The following is a 14,257-nucleotide window of genomic DNA, read 5'->3' on the forward strand; positions in this document are numbered from 1 at the left end:
CTCTCCCTTGATTCTCTCCCTCTGTGCTCTCACTCAAGTAAATAAATAAAGTCTTAAACAAAAAAAAAAAAAAAAGAAGAAGAAGAAGAGTAATTTGTATACCCCTAGTGGGCTATTTCTCTAAGGACAAAAGGGACTACTGCAGAAAATCTTAACACTATTTTAGTAATCATATTGGAAGAAATAATATTTGTGTTATTATTCTGAAACTGTGTGTGGGTATATATATTTATTAAATAAGTAATTATTAACGTGATAACCAAGATTACAAACCTAAGAGAATACCAAAACAAATATAAAGTTAAAACATGTCACTGTACACTGGGTGTGGTGCAAAAATAATGAATACTGTTATGCTGAAAAAATAAAAAAATTAAAAAAAAAAACATGTCACTGTAAATATGAATTGGAAATATCAATATGAACTTTTATTTTCTGTTATTTCCTTTCCCTCACCAAGAAAGCCTAAAATCAGCATCCTCCCCAGTATCCAGACTATAGTCTCTAAATACCATTTCCCACCAAAAAGAACCAGAATTATCAAAACACAGTCCCTAGAACAACATTGTCAGCGTCACCTGGGAATGGCAAATACAACAGATAACCAGAACAGCACTCAGTAAGTATTTGTTGGACGGATGGAGAGGTAGATGAGATTGCTCCCATTTTATGAAGGCGGAAACAGGCTCAGATAAAGTAACTTACCCACTCTCACAGTCACTAAGGGGCAGCATCTGCCTGATTCCAACTCTGATTGCAAGCCTCTCAGCTCATTTCTGCACCATGGCCAGGGTTTAGATTTCTTTCAAAATGATCCACATCCTCCTATAATGATCTGACAAGTGCTTTTCGAAACCTCCCTCTGAAAACTGGGTAACAGGGACCACAAAATCTTGCGTGAAGCCGTTTAGGTACATCTTTAAAGTCACAATAAATCTGCCTGCCATCCTGGAAAGATCATCCTAAGATCAAGTCTACTTTTTTTTTTCTTCCTTTCTTTCTTTCTTTCTTTTTTTTTGAGAGGGGGTAGGGGCAGAGACAGAATCTTAGCAGGCTCCACACTCAGTGTAGAGCCCGACTCAGGGATCCACTTCACGACTTTGAGAACATGACCTAAACTGAAGTCAAAAGTCAGACACTTAACCAATTGGGACAACCAAGAGCCCTGGTCATGTGTACTTTTTAAGCTTAAAATATTTCTGCATTATGCTAAGTAAAAAATATGCACCATTCATGTGCACAGTAATTACTGTCCACTTACATCATTTCCACAATTCAGTACTCTCTTCTGCACAAACACCTATAGGACCCATTATTCTGAGGTCTGGTTCAAGTTCTAGTGTATATGTGTGTGTACAATAGTAATTTACTCCATTCTCCCACCTCATGTGCTTATACAATTTTAGTTCAGGTATGTAAATTAAGAACTTGCATGTTTTAAGTGATAAAGGTGACTAAGGTGCTACATTTCTCCCACGTGTCTCCCAAACTAACACACTTGACCTGTTCCAAAGTCCCACAGAGCACATGTAGCTGGGTCATTCCTCAAGATTAGGGGTTCTTAATCTGAGGTCCACTGAATGGGTCCCTGGGAGCCTATGCAAATTTGTGCGTGCGTATATTTTTGGGGGTAGCGGGCCCTCAGCACAAGTCAGGGTCTCAAGGAAAGTCAGGTCACTAAAGACGACAAAGTACTTCTCCTGTTATACGCATTCCTGACAGAAACTACTATTTACCAAGCCGAGCCACGCACGTGTCAAGGCACTTTTACAGAAAGCACCTCTAACCCTAATGATGGCACACACGGTAAATATCAGGAGCCCTGTATTTGCAGAAAGGAAACCAAGGCTCACGGCGGCTGAGAGATGTTTACAAAGCCTTACGCGTAAGTTCCAGTACTGAAATCTAAGCCCAAGTCGCTTAGACCCCAAATTCTGCATTCTCTCCACCCAACTGCACCACTGTTAAGAAAAACCAGTCTGCGACATGGGCTGCCATTGGTCACTAATTCCAGTGCCCTGAGCTACAAGGTTCCAGTAACTCAAGGACTCAGGACTGATGGAATATCCAGCCTGAGACGGAGGCCCTCCTGCTAAAGAACGGGGCAGGACCAAGGATCTCGGACCTCACTTGAAAGGCAGTCAGAGAAGGCCTGAGGTAAGAGGACCACAGCAGGGAGGAGGAGCTGTGTGCTGAGGTGGCCTTGAGGAGGAGCGGCTGCCATGGCAACACGAAGGCAGCGCAGGGCTCCCAGCTCGGGGGCCCCAGTGCGCTTATAACCAGTGTTTAGGGGAGGTATGGAGACGGCATGTCTCGCCTAAGCAAAACAATCAGAACTGAAAATTGATAATCTTGGGTGGTTTCCCCAAACCTCTTTCAATATTCCTGGCTGTGAAGACAGGCAGAACTAGCCCTGAATCCGGGCTCTACCGCTGACTAGCTGTGTGACCACAGACAGATAACCTAAATCCTTACGAGTGCTTCCTTTCCAGCAAATGGGGTTAATAATACCGGCTCCTAAGGTCCTGGGAGGGTTAAACGAGAGAATGTGGGATGGGTGCCTGCACAAAAGCAGGTGTGTGGGAAATGACCTTCTGTCATCCCCCCCCCCCGCACCCCACACTTCCCCACACACATATCCTCCAGGCTGCCTCTACTCCAGGCTTCCTCCTGTGGCCACAGCATCAGCACATCACCAACCAGCCAGCCACCGGAAGCACTCCTCCCCTCCCTCTCACACACTCCTGCCCATCCCACGGGTAACTCAGGCCTGCAGGCGGAGCCAAGCCTCCACACAGAGCTCACGAGAGATGAAGACAAGTATTTGGTGCTTCTGTGTGCACACGAGTGCCCAAATCCTGCCCTGCCAACTACCCCCTCCCCCACCCTACCCTCAGAGTTCTCAAAGGAGTGGAATCCATCAGTATGGTAAGACCCGGGAATCAAAGTACCAGTCGGTGAAAACTGCATACCCAAAGCAGGCCTTTCCGATTAAACTGAGGCTTGTTTTTGGTTTTGCTTTTTGAAGGAGGAGGGTATATGCATCTTAAGGAAGCCATCTGTCTGCCCAACAAGGGCCAGGCGTGCTTAGGTCTGGGGCAAGAAAGCCAGAGAATCTGGAACTTGGGTCTTGTCTTCAGGTACAGTAACCACGCGTCGGCAAGGCTGGCCCAGTGAGCATCCCGGACTCTGATCACCCGGACAGTCACTCCTCCTCCCTTGAGGAGGTATTAAAGAAGACAGGCAGAATCTGAAGTACTGGGGAGAAAAGTGAACCCCGTGCACACTCAGCCCTTCCCTCCCTCCATCCCACTGCCCCGCCTTCTTCAGAAATTAGCTTGCAGCTGATCATCAGCAACAGCCCCCTAACTGGTCTCCCTATGTCTGTCTTCACCCACCAAATCACACATATACCCTCCTGACATTTACATCTCTACCCAGAACCCTGCAGGGACCCCATGCTAACTGCAGAGGAAGACACCCTACTTAATAAACCTTGTTTCCAGGCTCTCTACCCACTGTGGGCTCCAGCCTAAAGCCTCCCTCACCCGACCACCCAGTCTTCTCCATCCTGGGGAAAAAAAAAAAAAGTACAATCTGCCTGGAGAGAGCATGCTTACCTTGCAAGGCCCAATCCAAGTACCACCTCTTCCGCAAAGCTCCCCCCGCCCCCGACTAATCTGGCCCTCAGCAATCATCCTCCCAAAACAGCACCTTTTCCTGCAAAGCTCTAGAGCATTTAGGAAAGGGCCAGCCAGCCCTTTGCATCCGTGCCCTCCCGCCGCTCTCACGGCAACCCTGCAAAGCAGACGATGTTCTCATTCCGCCCGTTTTACGAATCAGAACACAGAGGTTCAAAATACTAAAGCAACTTAACCAAACCAAAAGGTGCTGGAATCAGGACTTGAAGTCTGGTCTATTCATGTTCTTTTCACTAAACCAGTGGTTTTTTAAACCGAGCTCAAGAAGCCCAAGGCTGGCTGGCTATCGGTATCATCTAACTACATGTTCCTGGGCCTTCCTCCAAAACCTGAATCAGTTGGCTTGGGGAAAAGAATGGTAATGTGTATTTAATTGTAAGGCAAGGAGCCACCATCCTAAGGAAACTGCCAAACCCCTTGGGTGCATCTGTTTGACTTGCTTCTGAACAAAGGGACAGGTAAGAGTTTGAAAACCCCTCTCTGGTACCAGACCCCACCCTGCTTTCAGGCGAGCGCTGCCACAGCAGGATCTGTGTGTGGTGACATCAACTGAGTGGCCTCACTTTCTACCTAATGGGCAATTTTCCTTTAAAATTCGCAGATGCGCTCTGGACCACCACGGAGCCGAGTGTTGCCTTTGCATACCAGGGCGTTCTCAGGGGAGGATGACAGAAAAAAAAAAAAAAAAGGATTATTTTTAAAATACAATATCCCTATAATCTTAGAATCCCATTAGAAATGAAAAGCTAGGCCCTCTTACTTCCTTCTGCAGTCAGCTGGTTTGTTTTATCTCTGGCCAGATGGAGAACGAGAAGGTTCTCATCCATCAAATTTCCACCTTCTCAGGTTTCGCGGTGAGAAAGCTTGTCAAAGTGCTCAGTGGTTCCCTTTAAATACACAAAGGAAACTTCTCCAAAATCTTAATGAGGAACAGGAACCCAGTGATGTAAGAATTTCCAGAATTAGTATGAGACAGTGGTGTTCAGGCTGCGTTCTGTGGAGCCTGGCTGCCCCTGCGGGCTGCAGCAGAGGCGGGACACCGTGGGGACGAGGCACCAGGCCTTCCACTCCCGTCTCCCTGAGCAGCTCTGCTTTCAGGTTTCCTCTTCAGGAGAGTCATATTTGAACAAAGAATCCCTATGCTCAAACAAACAAACAAACAGAAACCACTGGGATGAGACCATGCTCGCATAGACAGAGCTCTAACAAGCATATGTGCTACTGTGTGCTGCTGGCGTAAGGACGGTGAGGACGGACCGCAGAAGTTCCAGGCGGGGAGCTCAGGATGGCTTTCAGCAGAAAGGAGCAGAGGCTCACAATGGGCAGGGCTCAAGGCCCAGCTGGGTCACTTAGCCACCAGGCACCATACCTCTCTAAATCCCCACCTGACAATGCGACAGACCATTCCTGCCCTCTCCACCAGTCCACCCACTGTGCCCTCTTGTCCCAGGCTCATTCATGCCCCCCAAGCATCCCCAAGGGCCCTCCTTTGACCAGGAATGCAGTTTTATGCCCCCCACAACCTGCCCCCCCAGCAAATAGCTACTGACCCTTCAAGCTTCAGCTCCAATCCACCTCCTCTGTGAAGCCTTCCCTCCCACCCACCCCCCACTCTTAGCACATTCCAGGCTCTATGCTTCCAAAGTGTTTGGCCCATCCCCCTACCTGCACTTATCATGCTATATTTTAATTAGCTTTTTATCTGTGTTCCTAGTCTATCTCTCTGCCAGATTCCTTCAGAGACTGTGCCTGATTTGATTCAGTCCTGTACTCCCAGTGCCCAGGACAGAGCCTGGCACAGAAATTATAAAGAACCAGAGATAAGGGAAAGCCTCCAGAAAGACGACAGCAATTCCACGTGAAGACTGATGGGAACAGCCTTTTAAAGCAGCTCCCATGGATGCCCCATGCACGAGCCACTGAGATACTACAGAATCTGTCACTCGAAATGGGTTCTGCCTCCCTTCCTAGAGGGATCAATCAGCTGGAAAGGAACAGACTAGCACTTTCTTCAGAGGAGAGGTGAGTGTGTGGATCAAGGAAGAAATTTACAGCTTTGTTGACTTGGCTGGTAACTGGGCAGACCACATTTATTAGTCAACAGTGTCCATTAGATCCTAGCGGGCAGTGGTTTGTCATTCAAAGTCCTGAGCCAGCACCTGCCAGGCAATTAAAAGCGGGAAAGGAGGAAAGGCGTCCGATCCACTGAGCACGCAGGAACCAGAGGATACACTTTCTCGTGCATTAAGTTGTATTATTCATTCATTCCTCCTAAAGAAGATATGATCAACCCCATTGTAGGGGAGAAAACCTGAGTGTAGAGGGGTTAAGCCACTGACATAAAGGCTTAGAGCTGAGTGGCTGCGGAAGCCGAGATTCAAACCCCAATCTGGCCCTGTTGCCCACTGCTCCAAAGACACCAGTTCAAGCTGCCGATTTCTCCTTCCCAGGACAGTGGCATCATCACCATCACCAAAACAGCACCTATCCACCGGTCAGCTAAGATGCGGCAGGCGTTGTGTTCATAACTGCTATCCCCATCTCAGATCATTCCCACAACTAAACTCTGATTTTCTAACGAGAAACGGGCACCGTCATTTGAAAAGGCAAAGTTACTGGCTCACAGTCCAACAGTCAACCAGTGACAGACCAGGACTCAAGGCCAGTTTGACCCGAGTCTCTGCACTCAGCCTCTCTTAAGAGTGACTGGAAATGCAGAGGCAGAACTTCCGCCAGCACAGATCCACAAGGACTCCCATTCAGACTCTTCATACCTGATTAAACCAAAAACAAGGCAAGGGGAGCTCTGACCCTTGGTAAGAATCACACGACCTCAGGTCTGTGGTCCCAGGCCTGCCCAACCAGTTTACAGACACTGACTCCAAATGCCGTGTTTTGACTGTGGATCACCAGAGATGCTCTGAACGCTGTCATAATTTCGTCTGGAGCGATCCATCAACAAACACATGTGAAACCAGAGGGGTTCAGGATGAACTACCCTGAAATTAAACCAGCTCCTGTCAAAGCACATGGGATTAGCCAGCTGGGTGACGGGTACAACTTTAATTAGATTTTTGGGTTTTAGCCAGCAAATGCATCCCCACAGAGCTAAGTGCCCAGGTACTGAAGCACACACTTGTCAGAGTAGCAGACGACAGATCTCGAAACAGATGAGAGCATTATGACGCAGTCTGGGGAATACAGCTAAACCAATGTCTCATATACGCTGCTTCTATAAAGCAGAAGAAAAAGACTAACACTTGCTCTTCTCCCCACCCACCCCGAGTAGCATACAGAATGCCTGAACCAGAAAGAGCAAATCTAAAATAAAGGTTTACCTCTATCACTTTCCACCAAATGCGCACTCACACTCACACACACACACACATGCAGATACAGTCACATGCACACGCACACATACGTACATACTAAAAAGGAGAGCCTTAAGTCACTGGAGCCAAACAATGCATTAAAGTCAAGGTGTGAGGGCAGGGATGTGACAGCCTGAGCAGCATTCCTGTTAAAAACCACACAAACCACAACACGTTCAACATCACTGTTAGGACACCGACTTGGGAATACCAGGTTTGTTGCTGGTTTGTTGCAAGGGCCTCCTGAATGTCCTTGTGGGGATGTGGTGACAAGGGGTATAATACAAGAAAAGGGATCTATCCGAGAGATCCTCACGTTTGGACCTTTCCAGCTATAGGAAGATCTCCCAGGTAAAAACCAAAGCTTGTATTCACCAGGGCATACCGACAATGCCCGTACCACTGCAAGTATGCCACGAACGTCCCCTGGATAAACAAATGAATGACTGCAAAGGATACCACGTGCTGAGTCAGCTAGCACTAGGTCGCCACAATCACAGGCAATGGGAACGAGCAGGCTGCTCATGGCCCAACCCCACAGTGCCCAGGCACCATCAGACACGGTGGATTCCCACGCCCCAGCCACATGATGCCTGTTCACATAGGAGCTGTCTCCCTCCGGAGAGATTAGCAGCACACACAACGACCGGGCAAGAAGGCTCTCCGGCATGAGCAAAGGATGGTTTGACAGCATCCAGAAGATAACCGGTCGGCTGACCATCAGAAAGGATCCAGGGAATGCTAAAACAACAACAACCGGCATGCGTGCCAGTGGCCCGCCCCCCGCAGGGCTCGTCCATAAACAGGGCTGCAACAGTGCTGAGTTGGTAGTTTTTGTCCAGGAAACAAGAATAACAGGAAATGGCCAGACACTGTCCCCCGGACTGGAAACCATACTCCTTACAAGCTCATGGACCTGGGTGGCACAGACGGGGCCACGACACTGCTCGCACTGCAGGCGGTGCAGGCAAAGGCTCTGTCCTGCTCCCAGAACCTTCCAGCAGCCCTCCAGAGGGGCACTGCCCTTGGGCTAGAGGGCCAGCCAAAGCTGTCCTTTTACCTTAACCTGCTCATCTTCAGACACTGGAGACCCTGTAACCGAATTTCCCTTTTTACTTTCACTGCCAGGAGCCACCAGCTGAATTTAAGTCCCCCTCTTTGGTAGGGGGTTGGGTAGCACAGCATGCATTTCTCCTTACTCACTCTGCTTCCATTTCCCTCGCCACCCTTTTTTTTCTTGACCTGAATGCCTTCACCTTTATTTTTAATCTCATTTTTATGACTTCCCATAAACCTCTGAAAATGTTTTTGTAACATCAAAAGGAATAAATTATAATCTTTAAAGTTCCAAGTAATACTTCAGAATACCTCAAATCGGGCATTTTATTTTGTTTCCCCCAAAACACCGTATGTTCTCACACCTCTGTGCCTTCGCCCTCCGTACAAAACGCTCTGCTCCCTTGCCTATCGATTAACCTTTATTTAACTAAAGCTTCAGGACCAGTTCACAAGTTCCTTTCCCCAAGAGCCTTCTCTGACTCTGCAAGCCCCTTCCTGGCTCCGTGTTTCCAGGGTACTCCATTCACACTGCTGTCATGGAACTGTCCCCATGCCCAGCAGAGGGCCTGCATGGTCACAATGTTGCTGAATGCATGCATGGATTCCTTTCCTTGGCCAGGGCAGAAATAGAGGCACTAGGGGAGCCTGGGTGGCTCAGCTGGCTAAGCACCCGACTCCTGATTTTGGCTCAGGTCATCATCTCAGGGTCCTGAAATCAAGCCCTATCTTGGGCTCCACCTCTGCATTTATCCTGACACCATAAGGCGAACCACCACCCACGATGTTCCTCAGTCGCTGAACAAGCCAGCACCCCAATGTCCAGGGTGAAACATTCCTATGAGATGGACACAGCCACAGTCTTAGACCGTAACCAGAATGTAAGCAGATACCACCGTGATGCAGTGCAGACACAAAAGGAAAGAAGCCATGGCCAAATCATCTCACCAGAAACACACATGACCTGAGGTTCAAAAGGAGTCGTGAGGAGATGCAGGTAAGCATTCAGAGTGGATAGTGGTGGCTTTGGTCTGGGTAACTGCTCATCCCTCCCAAACATGCGTTTCTAGAGGAGGCTGTCAATGATGGAAATCACGCACGTGTGCCTGAGCACAAGCACGCACACATGTCTGACAAAGAAGAATGGGTATGCGACCCACATCGGGCCTCTGGCCGTCCTGTCAGGGACCCAGCGGGGGCAACGGAGTGTGAAAGTCCTCCCTCCTCTTATGTAATAAACCAGAAATATGTGACCCCAGCAGGACACCAACAGTGGTCCAACCGCCCGGAACTGGAGTAAGGAGATGCGAGACAAAGAAGCCAGTTCCCAGAGACCGAGCTTCGGTCCCAGCCGTGTTCCAGTCTCTGTCCCTCCAGCACTGTAGTCACATAAGACAAGAAACTGCTCTTTTTACCTAAGTTTTTTCTGCCGGTTTCGTCACTGGCGGAAAAAAACAAAAGCCAAAACCCTCCCACCCGCAGTATACTTGACCCCAAGCCCTTCCTCACTGTCACATTCCCCTTACTTTCTTCACCAAACAGCGCTTCCCTCCTTACAAAGATGTGTACGCATTACAAAGGAATACAGTCAGCTGTCAACAACAGCCCAACATTATTCCAGAAGCACCAAGGTTTACACGAATAAGTGAATTACGGAACCACCAAACAATGTCTGACACCAGAGGGACAGGTAAATAAACTACAGCCTGTCTACTTGATGTAATATTATACAGCCATTTCAAATGTTTACCAAGAATAAGTTATAATGTAAAAAAATCACATATTTTATATAGATATCAATATATAGATACATGTGTGTCCCCAATCCAAATTCTACTGAATGAACCTTTTTCTAATGACAGTGGGGGTGAAGAGGACAAGCTATTTTAAGGAACTTATCCAGCAGTAAGGGTGTAAGACCAGCCTATGAAAACTGCACCTCCATCAAAGGGCCATCTGGCCAGTCTTTTCTTTACCTCCTCCATTCAGCACCCTACTCAAACCTTTTTCCTCTCGCTCAACTCAAGTGCCACCTCCTCCTAGAAGGTCTCCTGACTACCGCATCCCACCAGGAGCTTTTGCACTGACTCCACAGATTTTAAGCTGCTTTTGCATTTTGTCACATATAACATCGCCATTGTCCTTAGAAAAGAGAAAATTTTCAGAGGTCACGTCTTATACTTCCATCAATATCTAAACCAGAGACACTTGGGTGTTCAATAACATATGGGAAACATATTTTAATAATGTGTAGTAAACCGCTACACTCCAAGATTGCTGGTGGCAGCATAAATTGGGCCAGCCCATTGGGCAAATAATTTGGCAACATGATTAACTAGTATGAAATATTTGTGCCATCTGACCTAGTAAACTCACTCAAATCCTAGGAACTTCAAGGGAAAAATGCCTTTAGGCCCAAAGATGTTATTGTAGCATCATTTAAACAACCAAGGTGTCCGAGAGAGCAGGAAATCAAGGAAAGCATGTGAAATGTATTAAACAAACAGTGTGCCCCATTCAACACGACCATTCTGGAGGCCGCACGACATGGAAAGACGCCCATGATAAAGTAAGGGGTCAAAGAACACAGAAGAGTAGTCAGCCTCTCACTAGATTAGGGGCCTAGTTGTACCAGGTCTGAAGGGTGACACTGAAAACCAGGAAGAGCTACCATGTTATTAGGGTGGTGGGTGATGTTTTATTTTTAATGGTATATTTATATTTAATGGCATATTTATATTTAATGGTAGGTGATGTCTTATTTTTCTAAATTTCCATTACCATTCCCTTAATGTTCATTAATATTTTTATTAAGATATACAAACATCCGTATTTTAATTCTCGTGTCAGTGTTAGCGTTAGGATTTCAAGCAGGGGATCCTGACCTCCCTGCCCAGAGCAGGCTCTGGAGAACTAAACTGTAGTCCCCAGAGGTTCCCTTTGAGAACTCTTCTCTAAGGACTCTGTCCACCCGAGGTCCTCTGCCAGCCCAGGGTGCCTATGCAAGTTACTCACAGCGTGTCAACAATCACTCAGACTCAGGCCCTCCCCACCTCTCTGCGCCAAGGCTGTGCATCTGAACGTGACTCTTGGGATGCTGAACACTTAAGTTTAAATACAACAGAAATTTTCTTTTTTTTTTTTTAAGATTTATTTATTTATTTGAGAAAGAGTACAGGCAGGGGGAGGGCCAGAGGGAGAGGAAGAGAGAAAACCCTCAAGCAGACCCCCTGCTGAGCACAGAGTCTGAAGCAGGACTTGATCCCAGGACCCTGAGATCATCACCTGAGCCAAAATCAAGAGTTAGACACTTGGAGCACTTGAGTGGCTTTGTCGGTTAAGGAACTGGCTCTCGATTTCAGCTCTCTCCCTCTCCCCCTTCCCTGACTCACTCTAAAAAAATAAACAAATAAATAAAATCTTGTAAAAATTAAAAATGAAAAACTAAAGAGTTGGAGATTTAATTGACTGAGCCACCGAGGTGCCCCTATAATATAAATTTTTAAAGATAAACTATTTTTTGCCTACCAGATCCAGAGAGAAATTTTTAAATGCTAACATCCAAAGCTGAATGAACAGTCTTTTAAACAGGACAAACCTGGTATAATCCTTCTGGGAAACAATCTGAGTACACCTATATAATAATGTTAAAAATATTCATACTCTCTGACCCAATAATTATGCCTTTACCAGGAAATAATCGATGTTAAAAATATTTAGACGCAAGGACATTTGCCTTTGCATTTGTTATACGGCCAAAAAAAAAAAAAAAAAAAAGTGTAACAACCTAAATGTTCTACCATAAGGGACTAAATAAACTGTAGCACATCCAAGTGACGAAATACTAACGCTTGCACCAAAAAAACAAACAAGTTTCTGAAGAACACTCAGAACATGGCAACACACCAAAAAGAGAATACGGGATTAATAAAGCATTTGCAAAACCGCATTTCCAGGTTGATACCAATAATGTATGTGTGTGCACATGCGTGTGAGACAGAGAATTTCATGATGAGATGATGTGAAATATTTTCTCCTTTACACTTTTCAGATTTTTCTAAGTCTTCTGCAGAGATCTCCTTAAAATCAGAAACAGCTATCAAGAGCCGCAGCCCGACCACGCCACTGCTGCTCACGTGAATGGTGTGGTCGCCTCTGCTCCTCTCACGACGGGCTTCCTCCAAGTCCTTCTCCAACCTCTCCCTCTCCTGCTGCAGAGTGCTCAGCTCCTGGGTGACCTTCTTAATGTTCCTTCGCAGTCTGTGGTTCTCTGCACTCTTGCTGAGGTTTTCGGAGTTCAGCTGTGCTAGAAGGGCTGCCTTCTCTAACAGAGCAGCCTCATAATTTTCAGACCCCTACAAGAGGAGGGAGACAGGGGAGATGAGCTGATTTCTGTACCACACTAAACACACCAAGAAATCTCTGCTCCTTTTTCACCTTGGGGTCGGCGGAAGGGAGTTAAGAAACTAAAAGAAAGGGGCACCTGGGTGGCTTAGTGGGTTAAGCCTCTGCCTTCGGCTCAGGTCATGGTCTCAGGGTCCTGGGATCAAGTCCTACATCGGGCTCTCTGCTCAGCAGGAAGCCTGCTTCCCCCTCTCTCTCTGCCTGCCTCTATGTCTACTTGTGATCTCTCTCTGTCAAATAAATAAATAAAATCTTAAAAAAAGAAAAGAAAAGAAAAGAAAAATATTAACATAAACAACCTCCAGGACCCAAAGCACAAATAATAATAAGATTCTACAATAACACAGAGTGATGATTATGTTATCATGTTGATGTTACAATGTTGACATTAAGAGGGGAAAAGGCTACAACTGTGTAAAAGAAGTGTTTTTTCTTTTTTTTAAAGACTACAAGGAAAAACACAGACGTTCAGAAACCATCTTTAGTTAGGTGGGTACATGGGTGATTTTCTTCTTTCACTTCTTACAAATGTTCTTTTTTTTTTTTTTTTAAGATTTTTTTAATTTATTTGACAGACAGAGATCACAAGTAGGCAGAGAGGCAGGCAGAGAGAGAGAGGAAGGGAAGCAGGCTCCCTGCTGAGCAGAGAGCCCAACTCAGGGCTCAATCCCAGGACCCTGGGATCATGACCTGAGCCGAAGGCAGCGGCTTTAACCCACTGAGCCACCCAGGCGCCCCATCACTTCTTACAAATGTTCTAAGGCTACTGAGCATGTTACTTTTGTAATCATTTAAAAAAGAAAAACTTCAAGGGACGCCTGGGTGGCTCAGTTGGTTAACCAGCTGCCTACAGCTCAGGTCATGATCCCAGTGTCCCAGGATCAAGTCCCACATCAGGCTCCTTGCTCAGCAGGAAGCCTGCTTCTCCCGCTGCCTCTGCCTGCCACTCTGCCTGTGCGCTCTCTCTCTCTCTCTCTCTCTCTCCTTCTCTGACAAATAAATAAATAAGATCTTTTAAAAAAAAAAAAAAAGAAAAAAACTTCAAGTTATTCATAAAAAGTAGAACACAAAGAGCGCCATCTGACAAGCAGAGGCAGATTCAAGCACCGGCAATGCTCTCAGAGGTTAGAGCAGCTTGGACCCACAGTCATCAGCATGGCAGTTCCATGGCCACCTCGAGTGGCCATAAATTCAGCAGAGTCCAAGGGTTAATTGTGTCCAGAACATTCTTACTTCATTAACACACAGTTTAGTAGAAAACACATATATGATTATCAAGCATTTGAAAAAACAGTGTAACTCACCAATAATCAAAAAGAGCCAATTAAAACAAGCTTTCATTTGACAAGATGGTTTTTTTTTTAAAAGATTTTTATTTATTTATTTGACAGATAGAGATCACAGGTAGGCAGCGAGACAGGCAGAGAGAGAAAGGAGGAAGCAGGCTCCCCACTGAGCAGAGAGCCCGATGTGGGGCTCGATCCCAGGACCCTGGGATCATGGCCTGAGCCGAAGGCAGAGGCTTTAACCCACTGAGCCACCCAGGTGCCCCAACAAGATGGTTTTAATGAGAATATCCAGTGCCGGCGAACTTACTATGAAGCAACACAATTAATATTAACTTTTCAAGAGCTGACCAAGCATCCAGAAGCCAAGAAACATACTGGCAAGAATGTAAATTAATATAACTCTCTATGGACAGAATATATACGTCAAGTGTGCATG

General features: G+C 46.4%; 1 protein-coding gene across 7 annotated transcripts in view; it reads right to left on the bottom strand.

Annotated features, from left to right (window-relative positions):
* Positions 1–14,257, bottom strand: part of CDK5RAP2 (CDK5 regulatory subunit associated protein 2) — a 171,797-nt gene that overhangs the window by 96,676 nt on the left and 60,864 nt on the right. For all 7 annotated transcript variants that reach the window (XR_007122225.1, XR_007122226.1, XM_047699454.1 and 4 more), the window contains one exon: positions 12,265–12,483. Coding sequence is in view for 5 of the 7 variants with exons in the window: in XM_047699454.1 (XP_047555410.1) it covers positions 12,265–12,483 (219 nt within the window). In the remaining 2 variants the exon portion in view is untranslated. The remainder of the gene's footprint in view (positions 1–12,264; positions 12,484–14,257) is intronic.

The sequence above is a fragment of the Lutra lutra genome, chromosome 13 (assembly GCF_902655055.1).
Source record: "Lutra lutra chromosome 13, mLutLut1.2, whole genome shotgun sequence".
NCBI classification, from domain to species: Eukaryota; Metazoa; Chordata; class Mammalia; order Carnivora; family Mustelidae; genus Lutra; species Lutra lutra.